The sequence below is a fragment of the Lineus longissimus genome, chromosome 8 (assembly GCF_910592395.1).
Source record: "Lineus longissimus chromosome 8, tnLinLong1.2, whole genome shotgun sequence".
Lineage (NCBI taxonomy): Eukaryota > Metazoa > Nemertea > Pilidiophora > Heteronemertea > Lineidae > Lineus > Lineus longissimus.
In genome coordinates this window covers 2,293,967-2,319,101 of record NC_088315.1, presented here as the reverse complement: position 1 = coordinate 2,319,101, position 25,135 = coordinate 2,293,967, and the positions used below count along the sequence as shown (strand labels likewise).

Below are 25,135 nucleotides of genomic sequence, written 5' to 3'. Positions count from 1 at the left end.
GACTTATTTGACCATATGACCATACTGACACACAGTAAAGACTATAGATTAAGTACAGTAAAGCAGTCGTTTATTTTATAAAAACAGGAATTCGTGAGTTTTTGACAAAAATACATAATACTGTACATTCTCATAATTATTTGATCAAAATCAGTTGTAAAACCCATGTCATGATATACATGTAGGTACAGCACATATCAAGTCAAACAAGGTTGAAAATACATATCATGATATATGATTTCACGTGCAGCTTATGACGATATCGTCATTCATCAGACTAATTATTGTCGCACCAAAGGGCATAGTACAATGACAAATAGAATAAAACTTAAGGATTATCATTCGAATTAGTGAATTCTTTAGGACAGTACATATCCACGTACTATCAATATGAACCACATATAAATCTTGCTCTTCGACTATACAGTAAGGGACGGTTCATATTCCTATACGTCTGTGGGGAGGTTAGCAATACATTTGTATTGGCGAAACAGGAATAGGCCGCGAAAGAGGAATTAGGCGAAACAGGAATTAGGCGAATCAGGAATAGGCGAATAAGGAATTAGGCGAAACAGGAATAGGCGGAACAGGAATAGGCGGAACAGGAATAGGCGAAACAGGAATACACCGTTTTTCGCACAGAGGTCCAAAAGGACAGTGACAGAGAGAGAATACAATGGTGCGTCCCCCAATGCATGGGCGGAGGCTACGGAGGATATACCGCTCGAAGTTCAGTATGGGAGAATATTGGCACTATCAGTACCAATGAAAATTAGTTGGAAAGCAATTATTAATACAGAACTATACATAAATGTATATGGCTAATATTAGTTTTATTGGTTTATTTGGCTCCTCTATATTACAATATTTACAGTCGTGACAAAACCTTGGATGGCTATATAGCCAACATATATTGCCAATAATGATAAAAGGCATACACTGTGTAACATTACATGTTTTATAAAACTGCCTACTCTTTGAATCGGTCAAAACCTCCGCCAGCGCGGTGCATGCTGGGTACTAATGTGTCTCATCTAACAGTATAGTTGGACACAATATTGCCGTACGACACGAAAAAAGTTACATAGAATCCTGTGTAGGTTTTTTCGCCGGACCCGCATTACGTATTGGACGGAATTATACTCATGAGAACATCTTCAGACCGAGACCAGGCGTTGGAATACTCTTGAGCCCTTGTATAGCGTGTATACAGTTAGTTACTGGGGCAACTGGGAGGACGTCGGCTGTCTTGTCGTAGAGGAAACAGTGTGAACAAGATAGTGACTCTTTAAACATTAAATGCAACCTGTAGTCCGCTTCTGGTTGATCAGTTTGGGGTTCCAGCACCTTCAGGTGTCCGTCATTGTCAACCCCTAGATACCGACCTGAAAATGCAACATGATGGAATTAGTGACGTGCCGCATGTTTTGAAATGTAAGGCTCCTCAATTTGAATTATACAATTATAGTTCAAGGAATGCATGAATTTATACTCCAGTTGCGGACAGCATTCAAATTTGATGAGCCGAGCATGCAGGGCATGCCGATCTACCGTCGTTGTGCGTATATCCATCCTTCACCGCCGATAAACTCCCCCTGATCGGCCGTCAGAAAGGCTGTTACTTCGGTAGTCTCCCTGCATCCCCTTCCTTTTCCACGCGTCCATGTGAAAGGTTGACATTCACTGCCAGTTAGTCGGCATGCAGCCGGGATACCCCGATCAGACCATAAAAGACACATTTTCTGAGGGACTCAATAACCATTACACCGGCGCCAGCTGTCAACGAAACCTGTTAGGGGAGAGGGGGAGGGGGTCATGACAGAAATTCTCACCTAGAGGATCACATGACATTAAAAGAATGTCATGCACGGGTCCCTTTCCAATTTTCTTACAGATGAAGAAGCAAGGGTTAGGGTCCTCTTTAGGGATGACTCCGCCGTTAAGCAACTCTTCTATGCCACTCGTTGAATAACTCTGAAATGGCAAATAACAATGGTAAATCCGTTAAAAAATGAAGCATGGCTGCATATTTATCAAATCCAGAGTAACTGTCTGAGCGAACGGAAATAAAAATACCTGACTCTGCGGGAGGTGGCTCTGACCTCATCACTATAACACACCATCAGTTTGTTGTATACTTACCACGGCTTTTACAATTTCAGAATCAGCAGATATAACCATGTCTTCTCCGCTGTCCGACTGTTTGAAAGGCTTGATTATCCCGACGAGAACGGTCTGGTCACAGTGTAGCCATGTGTTGCCAATGTAAATCTCCAACGTGAAATAAACTGAAATATGCATATTAGATTTACCGGTATGAAATTGGAATGAGCCTGAGGAGCGAAAATCAGCCCCTGGTTTCCTAGGGATACTCACGCATGGAATTAAACCGATCGTTGTCAGAGCCAGCAAATGGTCATTCTGAGATTCTTTTTTTTATTCCTACAAAAGTTTGAAATATCGAGAGGCCGAGTATTAAAACCACTTGATGGCAAATGATGTAACATCTGGCTGGCCGCCCACTTCGGTTAATTGTGACAGCGACAGCGAGAGTTTAGAGGATTCCCATCCATCCTCGAATTCCAGGTTCAGTCGTATAATGCTCCTCCCCTTGCACACGTGACTGACATGGGCTCAATCATAAGTGCCGAGTGAAAAGCCCTGAAGTTCAGGATGGAGGAAACCCAGACGAAGCAACAAAATATCTTACTTACATCCTTTATCAGTTCTGTCAAATCCTATGGCCCTGGTTGTCAGGTTCTTTCCGTCATAATAAATGTAATAGTCAAAGCCCTCTGGGTCAACAGCTGCAGACCGAATGGTACCAGTATATGGCGCCGTTTTCCTAAACACCATGCGAATCGGTAATAAGTCATCATCTTGACATTGTGCCACAAGTTCAATACAAATAATTATGATTAGCTCATCATCAAGCTGGAGACTGACATATTGATTGTTGATATTTCCAACACTTAAACGCCGCCTTGAATTCCCGACAGCCTCAGTTGAGTACAATTTGAAAAAGTTCAGGCTGGTCGACATCCGCCTCAATTCGGTGCAGCTGTTCTGTGGGTTTGCACCTGGTATTCCCTGGGCTGAGTCTCGGTGCCGCAAATCATTGGGAGTGTCTCCGTCCGCACAATCAGCGTCACAGGTATGGCATTGTGATAGTGCTGAACCACCGCGCAGCATCCTATTCTCTGTCATATTGTATATAATTTTCTGAAGCAAAAAATAAAGGGAATGTCATTTTGTATTGCTCTCGTATTTGTGAAGATGTTTTACATGCCGATATATACCGTCGGTGTGCTTATATCCATCCTTCACAGGAGACTTTAGGAATGACATGCACTGCCGGCATGGTCGGCATGATGTTTTATGTCTCCGTCATGTTGTGAACCACAGCCGACAGGGTTGTTATGGCATTGGAACTGTCATAACTGTCCTTTTGCTGCCTCATCTCTTTACACTTTGCCGGACGCACTTGACCGGCCACCTCCTAACCGTCACCCGGTATACGATCAGGATGACGAAAAGGACTGCATAGGAGTCTACCTCATCTCTTGATCATCCATTCTCCAAAAAGCAGCCATAACTATCAAGCAGTAATATAGGCCGCCTCATCACATCGATTTTATAATCAGTCCGTAAGGCGCCTAATCACGTATTTTGTAAACTCCGGACGCAGTGGACCGGCCTCGTCCCTCACCCTAACGAGATCAAATTAGGATGACGCAATGGACATGCCCAGGGAGTCTGTATAAAGATAAAAATCAGAAACAAAATACATGTACTCACATTGTTCTTTGTCAACAGCTGTAAGAGGTTGAATTCGTCACGCTGCTCAAACCTGATGAAGGACGCGTCAACTTGACTGTCTGCTATATATTAGACGCCTTCCTTGGGTTCGGTTTTCCCCGCCGATAATCAGGCGTATGATGACCTAAATATTTTTTTGCAGATGAATGAGAAACCAGCGACCCAATCAAATTTCTCGTTCGTTGACTTGATAAACGAGGGCTTTAGAAATGGGGTCGAACTATGCCTATAGGCCAATGTTGATTGGCTATGAGTTTAAAATCAGATTATTCCATGAAACTAGGTCGCCGATGATAATACCGTGACTCCTATAATCGAGAGGCAGAGTATATTTTAAACCACTGATTACGTCAGGATGCATGTTATGAGGTCTTTTTTATTGAGTATTGTAGCAGTTGGGAGCAAGCAATATTAATTGTTATCTTGGGTGACAACCAAGTAACCATCACGTGAATTCCCTTGATTGAAGTCTTTGGATTGAATATCCTTCCTCTCATGGGTTTTAGACTCCATTTGAAAATGTGCAGTATTGATGAGGTGGTGTGCAGTCACGCGGTTAGACATGCGAACGCATTTATTTTATTTTATTTTATTTATTTATTATAATGTATTTTTAAATTTCCCGCCAAGCAAAGCTGCCCTCGTCACCAACATTTCCTATTGATTTCTAACGTCGCGTCTACTGACGGTGAACTCGTGAACCATGCAGCATAATATTGTTGCCCGCTGTGTCTGGGGACGAGAGCACTTCTAGGAAATCAGAGCAATGGCGAATATCACCCCTGAAAATCTGGTGAAACTACGAGTTTTGGAGCTTTTTAGCGGAATAGGTGGTTGGCATTGTGGACTTGAAGGTTCTTTGACAATCTTTAAAGACTAAGTAATGGTCTAATGGGAATAGATGGGCATTTATCTGTTTTATTCGACTAGCAAATCGTCTTTTATTTTTTATTTTTGTCTTTTTTATCTTAATCAGTAGGCCTACAGCAGTAGGGAGGTTTCGCCAACTTACGTATTGCGTTTACGTTTATGATTTGAAGACGTTATGTGGCGTGAATTGATGCTCTCCATAGTACAGGAGGAGGGATGCTCAGTTATCAGACAGAATATTTCAATATTCACATTATAACAGATTCAGGAAATATTACATTATGATATCATTAACTTAGTGTTTACTTCGCAATTACACTGCAGAGAGTCAAGTGCCGCATGATGTGATAGCCGCTGCAGATGTCAACACCACTGCAAATGAAATTTATACGTTGAACTTCTCTGCAACCAGGATAATCAATAAGGCTATTCAGGTAAAACCTGCATATCAGACTTGGACTAAGTCTGCACGATTGAACCTAATTAGGAAACACCTTCTCGTTTCATTTTGTCCTACTGTTATGACGTCATAAAATCCACATTATTGTGAATTGCCGGTTTCACTACTTGTATTAGACTTGGTGATATGAAAGCGGTCTAGCCTTGTGTAAGTCTTCAAAAACCTCCTTGTTCCCTGCCCCTGGTAAAATAAAATGAAAACAATTTGAAATTCTCTTTGTCCAATCATCTTGACCTAAAAGGTTTAACATTACGAATTGATCTGCTCATAATATAGCATGTATGAGTTTTAACCCTTGGAGCTTCAAGACGAGTCAAATTAACTGCTGGAATGAAGATTTCATGATAATCAACGGACGAATGTTTTATCATAAATACTCTATACGCCTTTCATTCTCCTACAGGCCTTGTCCGTTGAAGATTTTGAGAAGTTTAACGCTGACATGATAGTGATGAGTCCTCCATGTCAGCCGTTCACAAGAGTAGGTCTTCAGAGGGATACTGAAGACATTAGGACCAAGCCATTCCTACACATTTTGAAAGTTTTGGAAAGGTACGCTGAGACAAGGTTCTGTGTGGATTGATACAAAACTTTTGATAACTAGGTTGAGATGTTATAAAGTATTTAACATTATTTAACAGTATGTTGCATTTATATTCAGCCTTCAAAATCTACCAAACTACTTGCTGCTTGAAAATGTGAAAGGATTTGAAGTATCTCAGGCACGGGAACTTCTGGTGAACACGATGGAGAAATGTGGATATGATCACCAGGTCAGTTAACCGAGAGTATCGTTGCGTTCTGAGCCTAAAATTAGAATGCAATGGTTGTAAATGGAGATGTGTCATGATTACAGAGGTCAAATTGTCCCTAATAGAGGAGTGTCCTCTAAGGAAGGTTCTGCTGAAACTGGAGTTCATGTTGTGATCCGTTATCGATATATCATGTTAAACTTATCATTCCTTTCAAATTCTGTTTTTTCCAGGAATTCCTGCTAAGTCCACTTCAGTTTGGAATACCAAATGCGAGACTTCGATATTACTTCTTGGCAAAGAGGAAACCACTTTCTTTCAGCTTCACTGCAAAAGATGAGGTGAGGAATGTTCGCAGAATTGGAGCACATGAGATTTAAGCAACCCAGCCCTGATCATACATTTTAACAAACTAAGCACCTCTACTGAAAAGTTAAGCAGCTGTGAATCATGATCATGATCAGATACATAGTGCTGATTTCAAATTGGAGAGTTATCAGTGTTCACAACTGGTGTTAGGACTTCTTTGAGTAAATTTCATTTGGTGTGATAGCATGATATCCATCTCAATTCTTTAAAAAATCAATGCTGTCTTAAAACTTCAGGTCTGGGAGGAGTTGCCAGAATGTGCAAAAATCTTCATGAGGCATCAGGTCGATTGTGAATCGCGTTCTTGTCAAAGTGATGCAATAAATTCGGAGGAGAGTGTTACCATGGTTACCTCTGGTGTCGAGGATGTCGGGTGGATGGGCAGATGTAACAGATGCAGTGAAACAGACAGTGATATTCAATTCAATCAAAACTTTTCTGCTGCTGCCTGTGGAAATGTATCTCTAGCCGACGGGGAAAAAGTACCACCTGATGCTTGTGATGAGGTGCCGTCTGCTCAAAAAGAAGGTGTTAACAATGATTCATATGGGAAAGAATTCACTTCTCAAGGAATTTGTGATAAATATGAAAATTCTCTGGATTTGTCTGATGATGAGTTATTAGCCCATGAAATGGTGGAGAGAGAATTATCAAAATATACCAAACATTGTCGGACATTGCAATATTATTTAGAGCAGAAAGACGAGGCGTATTTTGATGAATACCTTGTCCCTGAAGAGAAGCTAAAACGAATGGCTGTGATGGATTTGGTCAAGCCAACCGAGAGGAAGTGCATTTGTTTCACAAAAGCGTAAGTTTGTTATCACACAATCGATGAAAATATTTACCATGACGTTTCAAATGGTGTCTTAATCTTTCCTCAGAAGTTCTAAATTTTACCACTTGGTGTAGTGGCGGCCAAACTTTGATCCTGCAAATGACTGGTGTGTAGCCTCCCCTCCCCCACCAACTATACATCTGTTTATTTGTTTTTTATCAGCTATGGTCACCACATGAATGGAACAGGATCTATGCTACAACAGGGACCAGACCCCACAGTAAGAAACACTGATTTGATTCTTTGATTTGGTGTACCGGTACTCCGCATTTAACTAAATAAAACGTGCCCGTCTGACCTATGCAAATTTCTCTAATGAGGAAGTAGCAATAAAAGTTGATTTCTTCGTATCGGGTAATTACACCAAAATAAAAAAAATCAACCCCTAAATGGCATACTTGATATTATCAACCTGACAATCTCTTCTTCCAGGTCAAGTTTGGTGATGCACTTTTAGTCCCCGAGGTATATTGGAACCAATGGTCTCAATATAACATAATGAACCATACAGCATAATCTGTCAGAATACAATAGGGGCAGACACTAGCTCCAAGGGGATATTTTCTACTGCTACCGGGGGGATGAGTCCACTTTTATCAACTTATCTTTGTGTTGCAGTCAGACGTCCATTTGAAGAAAAAAGACTTCAGCGATTCAGAATGGCTACTCGTTAGGCAGCTCAAGCTACGATTCTTCACACCCAGAGAAATCGCTAAAATCATGTGCTTCCCATCTGATTATAGTAAGTAAAAAAGATGAGAATTTTAACAGATTTGTCATAGGTCTTAATGGAGAATGCTTAAAGGGGTATGCCGTACATTGTTCATTGTAAATAGAGATGTACACTTACTCTCAAAATATCTTCTCGTGCAACATCATTTGTATTTTCAGAGTTTCCCAAGCATTTCACCAAACGCCAGTGCTATCGTGTTCTTGGAAACAGCCTCAATGTTCATGTTTGCTCAACTTTGATAAAACTTTTGGTATTACCTGAAATACCCAGCTGATAGTGGAAAAGGATTTGTCTGGAACACTGAAAGATGGAACTCAAAGACTATGAGGGTTCAAATTGATAAAATACCCCATTGGAAGCATGTTCGTGGTCAGGCATGATTGCCAACTTGTTCATGACAGGGCTCGATTTGAAGAACTCCGGTACATCATGTGCCAGATACTTCATTGATTTCATGAGAGACAATTTATAAGCTAGAGTATTTTTCCATGTGTTAGATTTTCTCACAAGGACTAATTTGAAGACTGGAGTGTGTCAAGTATCTTAGACATAGGAACCGTATTTGGTCAGCTGACTTGGCAGCATTGGCTTACGATGTTATGATAAGGACTGGCTATTTATAACTGGACCATGTCAAGTGCTTGATAGGCGTATCCGTGAGTAGGGGAAAATAGGTTACTTCCTCATGACATGACAGGTTATCAACTTGGGTATTTTGCCACATGTAACTGCATGTATATTCTCACCAGAGTTTTGGCACGTGATACTATCACAATCAGGATACAACTCTCAAATTTTTCACTTGATCAGACAGGGCGTGTTGTCCTTCATTTTTGAAATAAATATTGTGATGTCAACATATACAAAAAATATACTTGGACTATGTCTTGAACTTGATTGTATCGTTTCGTTTTTCTTTGTCTTCATTGCCAGGCCCCCCACTTTCTCCAAGCTCCAAGTGCTGGAACTAATTGCTTGACAGCAATCTTTACATCAATCAGCTCTCGAGTTACAGTAGAACCTCTCTATTTAGGACACCCGCGGGACTGACAAGTACTGTCCTGATTAGAGGTTGAATTGAATGTAAAATACCAATTTGGTACCACAACTAGTGTCCTTAATAGAGAGGTGTTCGCCAAGGGGGGTTCCACTGTAGTTTGAAAAATATTGATTGGTCCATTGGTTTCCAATGTCCTTCACAGAGGTAATCGGCTAAAATTCCCCCAAGAATCCTCGCCGTTTGGTTCGGTGTCCTAGTAAACGTCACCTGATCCATCATTGCTTTGTCATTTGAATGAGACATAAAACAGGTGCCTTTTATGCCTACCTGGGTAAATAAAAGACCTCATCCAAGTAGACTGGACTCTCTCCTGCCGAAGACCAAGTGACGAGGCCAATAAACCGAATTGGCAACCAACAACACTGTCATTTGGATATGCTCGCAAGCCGCTGTGGGTCAATGGCAAACACACAACAAGAGAGATGTTATCCAGGAACACCTGCGGAACGAAAAACACATGAAGAACACTTGATAACTGATTACCATGGATAGTCTTTAATAACATCATTATGCTTCTTAAGCATCTTCATTTACATTTTACATAATTGACATCTATTACATTTGAAGTATCAGTCTTTGGACAGACTCCTAATCTAAATAATCTACTTCGTACTTTTGGCAGAAAATAAGTAAGTATGTTGCCCATTATTTCATTGAAATGAAAGGCTGCATTCAATTGATGTGAAAATTGGACCCAATTCCAATTGAATCGACTGAAACATTTGTCCTGATATGCCGCTGATGACATCATTAGCACCAAAACTTTTTAAATGCTATTTAAATGTTAAAATCAGTTGGAAACATTCTTTATCAACTTACTAAACAATATAGAATTTAAAACAATCTCATCTTGGAAGTCAGACAGTAATTTACCAAATGTAATCATCAAGACTCAATATGATGGGAGGTAAATCTATTTGCCTTCGCATAATACATGAAATCATAGTACCATCAGAAAGTAGATCAAGACCTCTATGACATTTTTGTTAATATAGTGACGGTTAAGTTCGTCTTCTTATACTTGGTGCTTTTCTATAGAAATGTCCTTGCTCTAAGAGCGCATCATTGGACATAATGCCAAAACAGAACTGAATTCACTATTTTCCCCTACAGATACTCATTAAGAACTCCGACACTGTCCATAAAGTAATGAGGAACAAGTTTTTGGTGTTCAATAGAGTTACTTGACATGTTGCGCATCCCGTCCTCGAAGGAATGGATACCCGTTGAAACCAGAACTGACTTGAAATCGTTATTGCGTGCAAACTTGATGTCCGTTTCCAACCTGAAAAATACAATTGAAGAGGTGAGTGGTCATTACATTTTGGGGTACCTATTTCTCCGCCAGCAAAAAGTCACATTCATGAGTTGTGCCAAAAAAGAGATGGCCAGAAAGTTTGAAGACGTTCCAAAGCATATGTATTATGACTGGAAGAAATGCTTCAACATCTCACCCATTCTACATTCTCATTGTGACACAATAAGAACATGAGCACTCATGAGGCATCAGCTCCACAGATTCAAGAATGAGAGATGGATGGGATGTCTCTTCTACTGCAGCTCATTGAGGAGAGACCAGAACCAAGGAAAAAATGCATCGGATTCAGAGTTTGAAGCTGTTGTGACAGATATGGTTGCCTCCATATCAGTCACAACAGCTCTTAGTCAGCATGGACTGCTGTCTTTGCACAACCTACTGAAGATCTTTTTGTGTAGCAGAGCCTCACCCCCTTCAGCCGTTGGGTAAATCATAGTTCAAACGGGACAAATAAATCTCTTTAGCTGCAAATAACATGGAGACAAGGCATACAAATTAATCTGTCATCCACGAGCACTCACCTATCTCCAAATATCACAGTCTTATCTTTATCCAAATTCTGCGTCTTCTGCAGAAACTTGAACATGGGTTTCTCTGGTTTTCCGATGACGTCAGATTTCCGGCCAGTAGCATGTTCTACACTTTTCACTATCGAACCAGTGCCTGAAACAGTTCAAGTTGGATTTGTGTTTACTGCAATGAGAGACCGGGTATTTAGTGAGCAAATCATTGATATTGCCATGTGAGGATCACTGGGTCAAAGCTGGAATAATCCCTCCTGCAAAAGACAGGACTAGTCATTCTCAGATCAGTCCTCAGATGAATCGGCAAGGAAGATCCAGAGAAGGTAAACCCCATGCAACAACACATGGAAATGATCTATGAATGTGGAGGCTGACTTTGGGAAGTTATTGCAGATATCTTTGAGGTATGTTAAGGCAACAGCTTGAGGCTATTGGAGTTGGTGGAAGGCAGAAGACCTGCTGGGACCAAGAGAACAAGTAAACTTAAATTCATCAGTTTACCATCCAGCCTCAGAGAGATGGAGAGTTCAAAATCCTGGGCATGTCATGAACTCCTGCCTCGTTCATAGAACTGACCGTCATACCTGGCAAAACAATCTTATTCATTGGCATCTGAGCATCAGTGTTTGATCCAATGAACAATGTGTCAGGCTTCTGATAGAGATACGTGGTTGCCTTTGTAAGCTTCTTGTAGCTAAATTGGGTATCCAAGGCTGCTACCACACACTTAACCTGCAATAGAATTCAGAATTTGAACATCGTGGTCAGTGTATTTATGTTTGATAATCGTGTTTTCAAGATTCTTTCTGCTTTTAAAATGCTAGATTATTTTGCACATGCCAAGTAAGATCAGTACCAGAGTGAGCATGCCAGGCTCATAACCAGGAGGTAGTGGATTTGCATCCAGGAAGGACAAGCCCTGTTTTATCTCTGTGTCCTTGTGCAGGACACCGAAACCTACTTTGTTTCTTCAGTTATCTATACCTGAATACATAAAAGGGATTTTGTATTTATAGCATACCTCTGGATCTACTTCGAAAATAAAATCCTTGTCATAGTTGAAGCCTTCAGGGAATACATCCTCCTGGAATTGAGAGAAACGGATGACTCAGATTATAGATTAAGAGAAAATTAAATGGAGTCACACTAATCCTGAGCTCTAAATATAGTCTTTATGGTTTCCATGTTGTCACTACAAATGGCAAAATTAAGAGTTCCATGATTTGTATCCAAGGGAACAACACTAGATGATCACTTTAGTATCCAGTGCCCGGCCCCAAAGAGACGTATTTAAACAGAATCGTCTTCCAGGTGCTTTTGTGCCACAGACATCTCATTTGATGTAAAGTAAACGCTGCAAGCTAATTGAACTTAAACAAAGAACTGCTGTACAATTCATAAAACATGACAAAGAAATGTTGAACAATGAAACAGAGAAATTGATGTGCTGACGCTTAGCTCTCAACCTCCTATTTTTGTCAACTTCATCAGAAAGTATTTAAACATAACATTTGTTGTTAGTAGGTATTCCGATTCAACTTACATGTACTACTGGTTCCTATATTTCAAGGGGAAATGTAAATTTCATGCTCGACTGAAAAAAGACTGATAGGCATACCAAATGTTACACTCTCAATGATATCAAAAAGGAAACTAAAACTAATCTGGCTGTTATGATAACTTCTAGATCTTAGTCAGTTAATCAGTTTCAGGGCAAGGACAATATGCACTGTGATTTACATGTTGGCCCAGAAACTGCTTACATATACCAGATTCTTACTCCTAATCCTGAATGCCTGATTCCGACACAGTCAAGTTCATGACCAAGAGCTACGCTGCCAATCATGTACACTTTCCCAGCATACTTGAGCTCCTCCTTCAAATACCAGGCAATGACATGGGCCGTACATATTATTTCCTCCTGAAACGAAATATTGTGATATCACTATACCTTTTTACCAAAGCATTCAACTAAAGCATCAATTTCTACATTCTGTTGATAACACCAAGGCATCTGCATCTGTTTTTTTCCATAGGGACAATGGAAGAGTTTGCCACTAAGATTGCTTGTTGCAGTTGAAGGAAACTTTATACCATGTTATTTTCATTGGAATAATATCATCAGATTTTCTTCAATCTTTCAATCTAGTTTTGGCTACTCGGGTATCAGAAGTACGTATTAACTTACTGTATGGGCTTCAAATTCTAGTCGCTCGAATTTCTTTAGGAGATCTTCTCTCGTCTTACTGCTGTTGTTTGTGATGAAGAATATTTTCTTGCCCTGGCAAAACAGAGAAAAAAGCATCAGCATCAACTGTCTGGAAAATCTATAGGCCTAACATGTACATGATAAGCTATTTTAAAAAGAGTTTTATGATAAATCCAAAGGGAGGGAAATGAAGCCACATAGGCTTAATATAATAATAATCATCTCTCTATTTGGAACGAGTTTACAATCCCCGATCACACCCCAAAAAAGGTCATCGGTTGACAAACAAAGCACCACTGCTCAATGGATTTATAGTTGAATGCGATCAAACTACGTCATTTCCGATCGGGGATTGTAAATTTTAACCCTCTATTTTGTTCTCTGGATCAGTAATTAGCCAGCATGGCCAGTAGCCTAATGGCCAAACTTTTTCTTGCCCAACACTAACAGAAGTTATTTCCTGAACAGGAAAGAAAGGAAAGTGAAAGCACTAGGCCTAATACTTGCCAGTTTTCTGAGAAGCCGCAGAGCATCTTGCGCACCAGGTATCAGTCTTGGTCCATCCCACAAAACACCTGTGATCAAAATAAGGATTATATTGTACAATCTGATTCTGAAGTTAATTCAATCACACAGAGAGCCGGCTGATAGATGAGTGATGATGGGTGGCACCAGTTTCTGCCTTGCCCTTATTCACATTGCGTAGGTTGTCTATTGATATTGTGCGATGTCGTCCTAACCAAGTTGTTAATCATATCATATCATATCATATCATGCTCTGTAGTAGTTTACCATCGCAATCGAAGAGGAAATTGTCAAAAGAATCAACAAAATTCTTCAAGTTGTCTGCTTTGATAATCTCCATTTCGATTTTTGGTGTTTTCGGGTCTCATCAGGGAGTTTTTTGTATTCATGCGCAGCCAAGCCCTAACTGTAGTTCCTAAAAGATCATTGATTTCTTGGTCCTCACTGTACGCCAGTGTTGATTTAGCAGTTATTTTGGCAAAGACAATAGATATGTTTCTTTGGAGTTTCTGAAACCAGGAGTGCTACTCAATAGGCGGCTAATAAGAAACTACGCACCTTACTGTTGTTGCCGACGTATGTGTACACTGAATTGGGATGTGCGTCGGCCCCGTCAGTGCCAGTTGGTGCGTTCTTCGCAGATTTGTGCAAAATTCAACATATCTCAAAAGTTCAATGGTTGACCCTCGATTTTTTTTGATTTTTGTGTAGCGTAAGCAACTGTTTTTCACGGGAGAATGGTCACTATAAGAATTATTCAGGAAGAAATGTATAATTTTGGGGTTTTCCGTGATTGTCCGGCCCAATTGGCAATATTGGCAAATTGCCATTTGGGATGGTGAACAGCTAGGAGAAAATACGACGCTAATGATTTATTTAAAGAAATAAAATGCCCGATTTAACATCCTGCAGAATCAGGGGAATCGGGCGTTTCCAGTGATATGCGACACAAATGGGTTTTCCTCATGCAATACTTGACTTGCCAAACTCAGCTCGACGCCGAACTGCAGCGCCACTCGCGGACAAAGATAAAACAACTCGACATTTTTTTCACCGGTTTTCTCGCTGCGCATGCGTACCAGCGTCATCTTTTGTTGATTTCCGCTGGTACGCATGCGCAGCGAGAAAACCGGTGAAAAAAATGTCGAGTTGGTCCGGGCCGAGGCCGAGTTGGCGTTAGGCCGAGATGGCCAATATTCACGTCATCATCGGGTACATTTGGGAAAACTCCCTACTGAGACCTAGGTCAAGGTCGAATGCGATGGAGCCTCGTATTCGATTTGTAGACAAAGATTGAAAATAAATCCCCGAAACGTATTCAAAAACACATCAAAATACTCAATTTTCAAAGAACTAATTATGTCTAGAAGAGACTATGATGATTATAGAAGGGACAGGGGTGGTTATGATGATTACAGACGGGAGAGAAGTAACTCCTATGATGACTATAGACGCGATAAAGGTGGCCGTGATGAATATCGAGATCGCCGAGGAGGGGACCGCGATGCGTACAGGGACAGTGGCAGAGACCGTCGGGACTACCGTGGGGGCCCTGGTGGGGGAAGGGACAGATATGGCTCTGGGGGTGGCTACTCCTCTGGTGGTTTCAGAGGTGGAAGAGGAGGTGGTGGTGGTGGTGGTGGCGGTGGATATGGCGGAGGAGGATTCCGCAGAGACGCATTGGGACCTTTCAAAAGACTACGAATGCAAATGGACCCAACAGAACTGCCGGAGGTTTACACAATTTTCAGAGGCGAGGTAAACAATGACCCCTGCTCTGACAACACTTGCTCTCTGTTATTTAAAACCGTGAAAAAAGGACACAAAAGCCATAAAAACAAAAGCCATAAAAACAAACGCCAAGAAGAAGAAGAAGGAATCAACAAATTCAGTATGATGATCTGTATCGTATAGTTGTACTGCTTGGAAAGTCGTAACCAATCGAACTTGTTATCAAACACAGGAAGTCTTCTGATCAGATGCTATTGTGCTATTTATGTCTGCTAATAATCCCATGAATTATTCCTTTTCAGGTGATCTCTCTTCAACCCTATGGTGCATTTATAAAGATTCCTGGCTGCCGGAAAGAAGGTGACTATTTGTTTTCATAAGAGACGGATAATGAATGTCATTCTGAGTCGCAGTCTATTGATCAAGGATCTTTGTCATGTGTTGTCTACCAGTTAGTCCGTCAAACTACAGTAATACATGTACATGTGTCATCTCATCAAGAGCCAGAATTAGGAATCGATATTTTCACTTTTGAGACGTGTTAACATTGATAAGATCTTGCAGTTTTAAAGAGTTTTCTGTGTGATATTGTCACAATCATTCTGTTTGCAGGGTTGTGTCACATCAGCCAGATGAGCATCTCTAAGATCAACCATCCATCAGAAGTGATCCGAGTTGGCGAGAGAGTCTATTGTAAAGTTGTAGATGTTGATGTAGGTTATCCATATCATTGCAATAGAAAAGGCTCACAAATACTTCGAGGGGAAGTCAGATAGGCATTACCTGTCTGTGCAGAGTAGGTGGTGCACAGCTTCGATAAATAAAGTGAAAAGCTGCACCATAGCAGTAATCTTTCTCTATTGTTACCCATTCACATTCCTCGTGGTTCTGTTCTAACCAAGTGACTGATGAGAATTCGGCTTTTGCCCTATGTTCTTGATTACTAAGGACAACTCGCTAGGTGTTTGCACTCACCGTGTGTAGTTAAAGATAGTCCAATTTAAAAGCAATTTCCAGTAATATCTTGCCATCTTCTGGTAGTTCTGCTGCATTTCAGCTTGAATTCCAATGTGCCGTTCAATTTTTCTTCTCTTTCTCATTCATCTTCTCAATTTAGGTACGGAACTGCAAGGTTGGTGTATCCATGAAGGTCGTCCATCAAGGATCTGGGAAGGACCTGGACCCAGACAATTCAAAGTTCAAGTAAGTTGAGCCAAATGAGATGTTACAATTTGAAATATGAATATCATTGTCTTCTAAAATAGTAACTCCAAGAATGTGTCTTGATGCTAATTTTTTGTACTGGTTGGGTGCTAAATTGGAAAGCAGAATCACTCCAGTTGGTGTGCCTGGCCAAATAGTACAGTGGAGAACCCTGATATTGTCACCGCTATACAAAATCTTGTGTGAATTTTGCATTAATTGTTATCATGCTATAAATGACGATTGTAGACATTGCATAGAGTTAGATGATCCTATGGGTTAAAAAATTAATGCTGAGAATGGTCAAGTAGCCGGTGGATGCGGTAAATTCCTTTCCTTGGTGTCTGCTACTTGTAATTCTGTTTTCTGTGGCATATTTTGTGGAATAGTTGCCCTGTAACTTTATACTCAAAACCAGGGTCGGTTTACTGATCTACTGGCTATAAAGCTATTCATCATTGTAAAGATCCAGGTCTGTGTTATCTGAATAAGATTTCTGACTTCGAAGTTGCTGGGCAGCGTTTCCACTAACTGCACATACATTAAATGATTGTGATCACTTAGACACTTTTTTACTCTAAATATGAAAAGCCATTGCCACATACTTGTTGTTGTGTCCAATGTTCATTGTTCAAAGCTTTTTCCCTGTTAATTCAGAAATTTTGGCGTCCTCCTATAAACCAGTTGTAAGAGATGACATTTTTAGACAGGTTAGGTTTTGCCTTATTCCATTTAAATGAGTTAACTCCATTGTACCATAATTCTTGTATTTGTTCTAAATGACATTCCTCTCCAGGTTTGTCTCTTGCCTAGGCAGAGGCAAGGGAATCTCGCACTCGAGAAAATAAACTAACACATGCATTGATATTTCTTTTAAAGGTTAGAATTATTTTTAATCGGTACAAATCGTTATACGAAAATCGATGATCGAAATTCGAATAATCGAAATCGAAATGGAATTTTTGTCGGGGAAATCGATGATCGAAATTCGAATAATCGTAATGGAATTTTTGTCGTTCATCGTAACGTACGTAAACGTTGGTGCGGGTAAACGAGTAGTCGCTGGAACGGGCGCGGCAACGTTATGGCTCTGCACATTTTCTCTATTTCAATTTTAATGGATTCAGAATGGACGAAGCTAATCGTAGACGTGGATCAAACTACAGTCGATATCAACGTAACGACAACGGTGACGATTATGATTCTGGCAGAGGCAGAGAAAAACACACATCAAGAGGTAAGGTGCTTTAGCAGTGTCTTGTCAGTGGAGCAAGAGGCTTGGTGCCAGTTTAGCCTCGGGACTAATCTAGGTGTCAGCATAATATGAAAATCTGTGTCCTCCTTTTAAAAGGGCTAGGCAGAGAACATTCCTTTGTCTCCTTTAAAAATCCCCCCCTGTATGCACTGAACCCTATTGGCCTCTTTCCTGCTAAAGCATTTTCTTGTTTGGTCATTGCCATGGCAAAACGATACTTTTAGCCCAAGTGGTTAACACTTAGATAGCAGAATTCGGTCATTTGGGGCTCACAAATACACTGAGGTCGAAACTCAAGTTAGCATTGTCTCGCTGGCTTGGGGCGGTCAGGTATCTGTCTGGAGTGGAGGACACTTTTACGGCATAGACTGGTGCCAGCTTCTTATTATTGGCTTAGATTTGTCCCGAAGCTAGTTTCCTGGATGTGAAGGTATAACTTCAATCTTAATGCATGTGGCTGTTACATATTTTATTGAGTATAGCACATTTTGCAAAGTATTCATGGGTCTCCGTCGTTCAAGTCCCAATGGATATATTTTGCTTTCAGTGGATTATTTTGATCTGTTGTGCTTTTCCACAGTGCATAGTATTATTCACACAGTTACCACTCAGTGTTGTATACACCATGAAGCATTGTGACAAGAGATGAGTGTCCTGCTTTGATTGTTGTTTTGTTTTAAATTTGTTATGTCCCCCAATACTTATGATAGATAAAAAATTTCCAATGCATTTTCAGTGAAACTTCAAATTTTTCAAAATGGCAATAACAGATGTCATCTTCAATTTAGTGATTTACAACGTACTTCTGGAAAAGCCCATAGTTTACTTGTTTTAATATCATTCGTCAGTTTTTCTTTGATGTAAGCTCATCATCACTAGTTCTTGACTTGCCAGGTCTAAATATGAACCAAGTTTACTTTTTTACGTTTTTTATGGCGGCATGATACATTGTAGCTATAGTATAATTTGAGTAAAGTAATAAGCTATTTTGCAGTGCTCTGTGTCCGCTGCTTTCTTTGTGTTAAATTATTAGTTTAATTGCATGAGTTTGGATGATATTCTTAACATTTACAAGCCCTGTTCAGACATCATGTTTGTGGCCAAAAGCATTTCAGACTTTTCATGCTAAATTACTTATAACAGAGTCAGAGTTTGTCCCGATAACATATTTCATTCAAAAATGTATACAGTGTGTAAGAAATCGAAACAATTTTAGAGGATAGATCCATAAACCTAGTTTTAAGTCCAATCAGATGCCAGATGTATGTGTAATGTTCATAAATTGCATCTTTTCCACAAACCACTTGAGAAAGGATCACGGTTGGCCAGACCATGCATCCATCTGTCCAAAATGCTGACAGTTGATTTACGTGTTCTGTATTTTGATTTTAGGTGGACGTGAACGAGATGGCAATGATAGCCCACTGGCAGAGGGTCGAGTCATGCGTGGGTCTCCTGACCCGTACTGGGATAATGACAGCGACAGGAAGAAGAGGAAGAAAGTAAGAAATATATGTTAAAACAGTATTATGTTTTCGATCAGTCACAGGGACTCGGGGAGGGGGCGAGGGGGGGGTTTCAAAAGTGATGGTTCTCTGAATGCCACCCTTAGTCATACATTGCTCAGCTTGCCAGAGCTCTATACCTCATGTCTTGGTTGGGGCTATTCTCTGTTGCCTCGAAGTCTACCTGTCATATTCTGATACGACAGCTTGATCTCAAACGAAGTTCATGTTCAAAACGATAGATGTCTCCACCATCCTGCACCTGAACTTTTTATGAACCGATTCTTTCAAGGTTTCGATTCATCTCAAGGTAGCTTGGGCCACCTGGAGAAACTGTATACTAATCTTAACTGCTCATGAAAGTACTGAAGAGTCTGGCAAAGTTGGGGCGAAAAAGCTGTCTCTACCATGAATCATCATGACTTTGTATGCCCTCTACATTGTAGATACTGCGTTCTATCTGAAGTGCTGGTATAGACTGTCTTGTTTACTGTTGTATGATATCACATTGCATTATACATGTCAGAAATCTACTGTGTGCAGTATTTTGTGTGGAAATAAATTCTTCGTGTGTTGTTGAACAATTTGCATAATTTGCAATTCTGATCTTTGTTGAGCATAGTTCTTGTTGCTATATTTCTAATGGAGAAAGTCAAGGATAGACTATGGCATCTGCATGAAGCCGAGCAAGCGCAGGTAACTGTACTTGGCCATGTTTTATTACTGATAGTCTGCATGTTCTCATGAAGAACATGAAAGAAAGTAGGCCTATTTGTAGTATCTGAGATCATTGCCATTACCGATAGCAGGGCTTCTCCGAAAACCTGCAGCAAACCGACAGATTTGTTGCAGCGCATGACCTGAGGTTATGATAGTTGAATGCAGAATTACTGTGAGATGGTTCTTAATCTGACCCACCTTGCTCACTTTAACCACTACATCTTGTTCTGGTCTGCTTGCAGGAAAAGAAGCACCGCCATGTGGAGCATTCCAGTGACAGTGAAAATGAATACGATGTGAGTACATTGATCATCAAAAGTCATAATCTCTTTATTTCCTCGCAAGTCATTGGGACATATATCGCAAAATTAGTATGAATACCCACATCCGGCACATGTAAGTGATGTTGTCTTCCAGCTCCCGATGCAGTCAAACCTCTGTCCTACCTATTTACTCAGTTTTGATATCTGTGAGTGAGAATCATTGATATCCTCCTTGTCTATTTTCAGTCAAAGGCCAGAAACCGTGCTCGAAGAAGTCCCTCCGGTAGTGATCTTGATGGCGCGGTAAGCTATTTTAAGTGTTGTATTTTGGATTGAAGCACTTTTTCGAAATATCATCCCAAGTCTTCTTGGGAATGCTATTAAGGACCAGCCAGAAACTCATCACTCATCACAGTTTTTCCTTTGTCTTTACTAATGCAGCCGTTTGTCTTTCCTTTGTGTTGCCTCGGCAGGAATATCAGGTTGTAGACGAAGCAAAGCATTTGAAGCGTCGTGCAGCGAGGTCTGATAGTGATAGCGATGATGATGTAGAACCGGTAAGTGGTACACTTGTAGTGCCAACTGAATCGGCCCAATACATAGATTGACAGATCAATTTGATTCAGTCACACAACATTAGGTGTCTCCCCAATCACTGGCGTTGGTACTACGGTAGATTCAAATCAGTCACTGGATTCTGCTTATACAAATCTTCACTTGAGCTTGACCTTGAAAGACAAGGGTTTGAACTTACATATTGTGAGTGAGTACAAATTGGAATGATCCTATGCCACTGGGATAAAGTCAACTTGCCTGTTACCTTTACAGTGTATTTTCATCTCCCTTCAGGATCAACCAGGTGGCTATGACGACTCTAGGCCAAAGAGATACCAGGATATTCAGGCATCTGATTCTGCGAGTGATGACGACGAAGGGGTAAGACACCTTTATTTTGACACTACCTGACTGTTGAGTTAGGTCTGGGGCAGCAAATCATGGCCATGACTATTAATCGACTCGAGGGAGGTGATAGTGTGTAATGAATGCCTTTCATGCAGATCTTAGCCTTTTTAGTGTCAAAATAAGGCTTTTCTCCCTTGTCCCCTGAAAACTTTGGTACCCTTCCATGACATACAAACCCAAGTTCTAAAGTCAGCTTTGCGATTCGGTCAATTAGAGATGACACTTGTCAACAGAAGGAACTTGTTTTCAGTGAACGTTAATGATCCATGATGTTGTTAGCTTTGCTAATCCAATGTCAAGTGTTGACAATTGATTTCTGATTTTCAGGCAAAGCAGGCGGATAGTGAAGAAGACAGGAAACCCAAGCAATATCGCAGTAATAAACCTTCATCGGGCCGGTCCAAGTCGAAGAGGAGTAAAGTGGAAGTGGATTCAGATAGCGATGAGAATGTGGTGAGAGACCTTTCCCTATTTATCATTAGTCAAAACTAAATCCAACCAATACTCACCATAATTTGTATGTGAAGTTACAGGGGATGGCATTGGCCTCATGATAAAGAGGATGTGGGATCGACTCCTGGCTGAGTCACCTTTTGGAGCCCTGCTGGAGACCCTAAAAAAGTTTCTGTGGAAACGGCTCACATACTCAAAATGTCAAATTTTGCGGTAAAAGCAAATTAGAATGTGGGGCTGCAGAACATTTGCGGGTAACAGTTAACGATGTGAGAAAACTAGATTCTTTATCATCCTTTACTCATTCCTTGAATCTTTCAGCCGAAACAGTACCGGCAACGCAATGACTCAAAGTCGAAGCATAAGAGGAGTCGTGTTGAGGCCACAGAAACTGACAGCGAGGACGATAATCCTGTAAGTATACTTGATAATGCATGCTCACCCATCGACCGACTGATCACACTCAGCAATGCTGACTTTGGTGGTGATCCGGGAAAGCATGTATTCATGAGGCTGAAAGGGAATCTTTCAAGGTGTGTTAGGGGCATTTCTAATTGAGGAGTATGTTACACCTACTTGTTCTCTCATCATCCTTGTACATATGTATGATTTGATTCCAATTCAAGGTGCTCCCTCCCTACATATCTTATGAGGCTATATCCTTGCTTGTAATCCTGGCATGCACTGGGGCATTGATGTGCAATTATTTGGCCAGCCACCCAGCTTGCAAACTTTTCATCTACAACTTCACTGTCAAAGAGTTGATGAGCAAAAGGAAGTTCTCATTTAAAAGTTTGCCAAGGATAACTGCCCGAACCCTCTTTCCTTTGATTGAGTTCGGGTGATCAGAAACGAAACTTCTCAGTGAGGTGTTTGTTTTTACAGCCTAAACAGTACAGGAAGACATCAAAATCTGGCTCCAAACATAAGCGGAGTCGTGCTGATTCTGACAGTTAGAGAGAGGTCAGTACATCCCTCATCTCAAGTGTCTGACCCATGGCTGCTGCACCAAATGTTCAGCACTTGAGGGCAAACAACAGCTACATTTTCCCCCATTCCATTTCATTTCATCAAACAGCATGATTTCTCTTCTTGTCTTTTCTTTATTATAGCGATCCTCTGTAGTACTTATAGATTGTTATTTTATTTTATTTTTACAATTTGAATTCAAATTGCCTCTCTTGTGGTCCTCTCTCGATGTCAGTCTTCATGCTTCTCTTTTTATTTAGACAATTCAATGAATCGCCTACATCCTGAAGTCAAACCCTGTCCTGTTTTCCTGCTCTATTTTGTTTTCATTCATCGTCTCTAACTTATAAATGTGTACAGTCTAAGTGTTAGTGCATGTACATGTATGTCAGTCTTTCTCATAAATATCATTCAGTTTCATTTTACTCAATGAAACATGGTTTTGAAGAACCTCCTCCTCTTCCAAAGCTACCAATGATACTGTTGCATTGCCCATTGTCGGCGGCATTCACAGTTACTTGTGTGCCTTTGGAATTATTTCATAACAGTTTGCCAACCGTTAACTGGTTTGCCACATTCACTGGTTTTATGGTCAGTGAGCATTGCTGAACCAATAACTTACATCAAAATATATCCTGCGCCTGTGAAATCTGCTTGGTTTCCCACTTTCACAACTCTGGTGGAAACTTTATGAGGCAATTTTTGCCAACACTCAACCATGTTCTGATTGAAAAGAATTGAAAATGCTTCATTCTCTTCTTCAGGGTGAATATGTTCAGGTGAAGAAGCGCCAGTATCGTCCGATGACAGATTCCGACTGAGTGAGGTGTATCAGATGCAGCTGAGAAGGAACGGTTTAGGATCTCTTTATTATTCGATAGTCGTGATAGTGGGGGAATGCTTCGTGTGAAATATCAGCTGGCTCTTCACAGGACACTCGACTGAAACCACATTATGCCCGAAGTACAATGTAGACATTCTTGTTTTGTGACTCTATTGCTTAGGATGTCTTGGGAAGGAACAAACTTTTATTTGGTGGCTGAAGACAACAAAAAACTTGGAATTGGAGCTTGGATATGAATAAATGCACGCCAATTTAATGTAACCACACACAGTGGCCTCCATTTTTCTAGTGGTTGATAGCTTTAGGTGTTTCTGGTTATAAAATTTTGGGAGGCAAATGAAACTGTCTTTAAAGGGTTAGTACTGCACAATATTGGTTTGAGAACTTTGCTTGGTGCCTTTAAACGGGTGATTTTGTCTGACAGTTTGCATTGTTGTAGGTCTCAGTGATCCATCTGTTGTGTCACCACCATGTTTTTAAGATTCAACTTCGTTTATTCAACTAGGTTTATAGAAAAAGATTGTCCATGTTTATATTCTAGGCTGGTTTCTTCCTAGATCATAGATATCTTCATATTTACATATTTTATACACAAATACAAAGTGGTCCATGTAAGACTGGTAGGCCACGGAGTTTCACCCAGCCAGCATTGTGGCACAGTTTGTTCAGCTCTTCAAAATGACCACACTATTTATCTCATATTAATTCTTGGTTTCTGAACTTCGAATCAATCTGAACCTTGAGATATTGCAAAATCTGCCTGCCAATATCCTAAATTCCGTTTGTCATTATTCATCGTTTTGCACTGATTGTCTTGTTATTGTATGAAAACAAATGTATTGTCATGATACTGCTATTGATGTTGAGACTTGTTTTATGTTTCTTTGAGAGGCCTGGTAGTTCCGTAGATTAGAGATGTTCTGAAGGGGTGACAGCGCACTCCCTGCCCTTCAAAAACACATTTTAAATTTGGAACGAATTTTGAAAAGGAATTCACTATGAAAATACAAGGAGTCCTGTGAATGTGAAAGCAGATCTTTTACCATGAGATATTTTATGTACTGAGAATGGCTGATCTAAAAACTGGATGTTGTGAAACGATGTTCTAATGTTGTATACTGTAAACAAGGAAACTTTAGCAAAGTGTATTGATTTGATGAATTTCTTCGCCATTTGCCCAATAAAGATGTTGAAATTGGACATATTGGTGCGAAGTTTGATTAGTCAACTCAAAAGGTTCCAGAAATATTGGGGTTTACAGTGATACTGTGCTATGGTTTTACTCAAAACTTCTCCTAAATGTTCATATCATTTCTACATGCTTATGTTCTCTTTGTCAGAAACGTGCCTCGCCAACATTTCATCATAGGTGTTTCAAGAAATAACTGCAATGTTCAGCATTTGTATTGTAAACGCGAGAGGGTTTTATTTTATCTTGTAAGTTTTGTAGCTGTTTGTAATATGTTTTCGCATAGTCAGCAAAACAAGAACAAATTGTCAAGGTAATTTTTTGCATAATGGTATAATTTCATCACAGGTGACTTCCACAGACATTTTGGGGAAAATCTATAAGATTGACACCGAAAACTTTCTTCTTTGTGGTTTGTGATAAAAACATGTCCTGAAAGAGGCCTCCAGGGTTCATGAAAACTGTTCTTGGGAATCTAAAACTTTTACTTTCAGTGTGGGGGTTGACTTGTAAATTATTATACATGTTTGGGCAATAAATGTATTGTCTCTTTTATCAAATTT

The 25,135-nt window shown here is 40.3% G+C and overlaps 4 protein-coding genes across 6 annotated transcripts; 2 read left to right on the top strand and 2 right to left on the bottom strand.

Moving 5' to 3' along the window:
- Nucleotides 1-48: 48 nt before the first annotated feature.
- On the bottom strand, nt 49-3,878 carry LOC135492667 (uncharacterized). Its single transcript, XM_064779242.1, has 5 exons — nt 3,799-3,878; nt 2,715-3,222; nt 2,143-2,288; nt 1,833-1,974; nt 49-1,385 (listed from the first exon to the last, which is right to left on the bottom strand). Exons 2-5 carry the CDS (start codon nt 3,205-3,207, stop codon nt 1,144-1,146), a joined length of 1,023 nt encoding a protein of 340 aa, XP_064635312.1. The 5' UTR covers nt 3,208-3,222; nt 3,799-3,878; the 3' UTR covers nt 49-1,143.
- A 674-nt stretch (nt 3,879-4,552) lies between these two features.
- LOC135492339 (tRNA (cytosine(38)-C(5))-methyltransferase-like) lies at nt 4,553-8,738 on the top strand. Its single transcript, XM_064778746.1, has 9 exons — nt 4,553-4,673; nt 5,014-5,123; nt 5,553-5,701; nt 5,811-5,922; nt 6,135-6,242; nt 6,507-7,081; nt 7,271-7,328; nt 7,727-7,850; nt 8,000-8,738. Exons 1-9 carry the CDS (start codon nt 4,586-4,588, stop codon nt 8,113-8,115), a joined length of 1,440 nt encoding a protein of 479 aa, XP_064634816.1. The 5' UTR covers nt 4,553-4,585; the 3' UTR covers nt 8,116-8,738.
- Nucleotides 8,739-9,369: 631 nt separating this feature from the next.
- On the bottom strand, nt 9,370-13,863 carry LOC135492340 (glycerol-3-phosphate phosphatase-like). Its single transcript, XM_064778747.1, has 8 exons — nt 13,745-13,863; nt 13,460-13,527; nt 12,932-13,024; nt 12,524-12,664; nt 11,765-11,827; nt 11,328-11,475; nt 10,741-10,882; nt 9,370-10,186 (listed from the first exon to the last, which is right to left on the bottom strand). The coding sequence occupies exons 1-8, from the start codon at nt 13,815-13,817 to the stop codon at nt 10,009-10,011; spliced, it is 906 nt and encodes a 301-aa protein (XP_064634817.1). The 5' UTR covers nt 13,818-13,863; the 3' UTR covers nt 9,370-10,008.
- An 833-nt stretch (nt 13,864-14,696) lies between these two features.
- Nucleotides 14,697-25,132, top strand: LOC135492192 (clumping factor B-like). Of its 3 annotated transcripts, none has more exons than XM_064778473.1 (14): nt 14,697-15,235; nt 15,511-15,568; nt 15,821-15,921; nt 16,326-16,411; nt 17,539-17,648; nt 19,059-19,168; nt 20,134-20,187; nt 20,401-20,457; nt 20,628-20,711; nt 21,004-21,090; nt 21,445-21,570; nt 21,892-21,984; nt 22,456-22,533; nt 23,304-25,132. In XM_064778473.1, the coding sequence occupies exons 1-13, from the start codon at nt 14,837-14,839 to the stop codon at nt 22,525-22,527; spliced, it is 1,437 nt and encodes a 478-aa protein (XP_064634543.1). In that variant the 5' UTR covers nt 14,697-14,836; the 3' UTR covers nt 22,528-22,533; nt 23,304-25,132. The 3 variants fall into 3 exon arrangements, with proteins under 3 accessions (XP_064634543.1, XP_064634545.1, XP_064634544.1); XM_064778474.1 differs by having other exon boundaries at nt 14,725-15,235; nt 20,637-20,711; XM_064778475.1 differs by lacking the exon at nt 22,456-22,533 and having other exon boundaries at nt 14,721-15,235.
- The last annotated feature ends 3 nt before the right edge of the window (nt 25,133-25,135 follow it).

What these genes read in the sequence shown, in the direction of transcription:
- LOC135492667 (XM_064779242.1), bottom strand. Translation starts at nt 3,207, where the DNA reads ATGACAGAGAATAGGATGCTGCGCGGTGGTTCAGCACTATCACAATGC. An exon ending in CTGAAATTGTAAAAGCCGTG is followed by an intron (nt 1,975 to 2,142) that starts GTAAGTATACAA and finishes TTGCCATTTCAG; the next exon opens with AGTTATTCAACGAGTGGCAT. An exon ending in AATGTCATGTGATCCTCTAG is followed by an intron (nt 1,386 to 1,832) that starts GTGAGAATTTCT and finishes TTGCATTTTCAG; the next exon opens with GTCGGTATCTAGGGGTTGAC.
- LOC135492339 (XM_064778746.1), top strand. Translation starts at nt 4,586, where the DNA reads ATGGCGAATATCACCCCTGAAAATCTGGTGAAACTACGAGTTTTGGAG. An exon ending in TTGGCATTGTGGACTTGAAG is followed by an intron (nt 4,674 to 5,013) that starts GTTCTTTGACAA and finishes ATTACACTGCAG; the next exon opens with AGAGTCAAGTGCCGCATGAT. An exon ending in TAATCAATAAGGCTATTCAG is followed by an intron (nt 5,124 to 5,552) that starts GTAAAACCTGCA and finishes ATTCTCCTACAG; the next exon opens with GCCTTGTCCGTTGAAGATTT.
- LOC135492340 (XM_064778747.1), bottom strand. Translation starts at nt 13,817, where the DNA reads ATGGAGATTATCAAAGCAGACAACTTGAAGAATTTTGTTGATTCTTTT. An exon ending in TGCGGCTTCTCAGAAAACTG is followed by an intron (nt 13,025 to 13,459) that starts GCAAGTATTAGG and finishes CTGTTTTGCCAG; the next exon opens with GGCAAGAAAATATTCTTCAT. An exon ending in GAATAAGATTGTTTTGCCAG is followed by an intron (nt 10,883 to 11,327) that starts GTATGACGGTCA and finishes GAACTGTTTCAG; the next exon opens with GCACTGGTTCGATAGTGAAA.
- LOC135492192 (XM_064778473.1), top strand. Translation starts at nt 14,837, where the DNA reads ATGTCTAGAAGAGACTATGATGATTATAGAAGGGACAGGGGTGGTTAT. An exon ending in ACACAATTTTCAGAGGCGAG is followed by an intron (nt 15,236 to 15,510) that starts GTAAACAATGAC and finishes ATTCCTTTTCAG; the next exon opens with GTGATCTCTCTTCAACCCTA. An exon ending in GTAAAGTTGTAGATGTTGAT is followed by an intron (nt 15,922 to 16,325) that starts GTAGGTTATCCA and finishes TTCTCAATTTAG; the next exon opens with GTACGGAACTGCAAGGTTGG.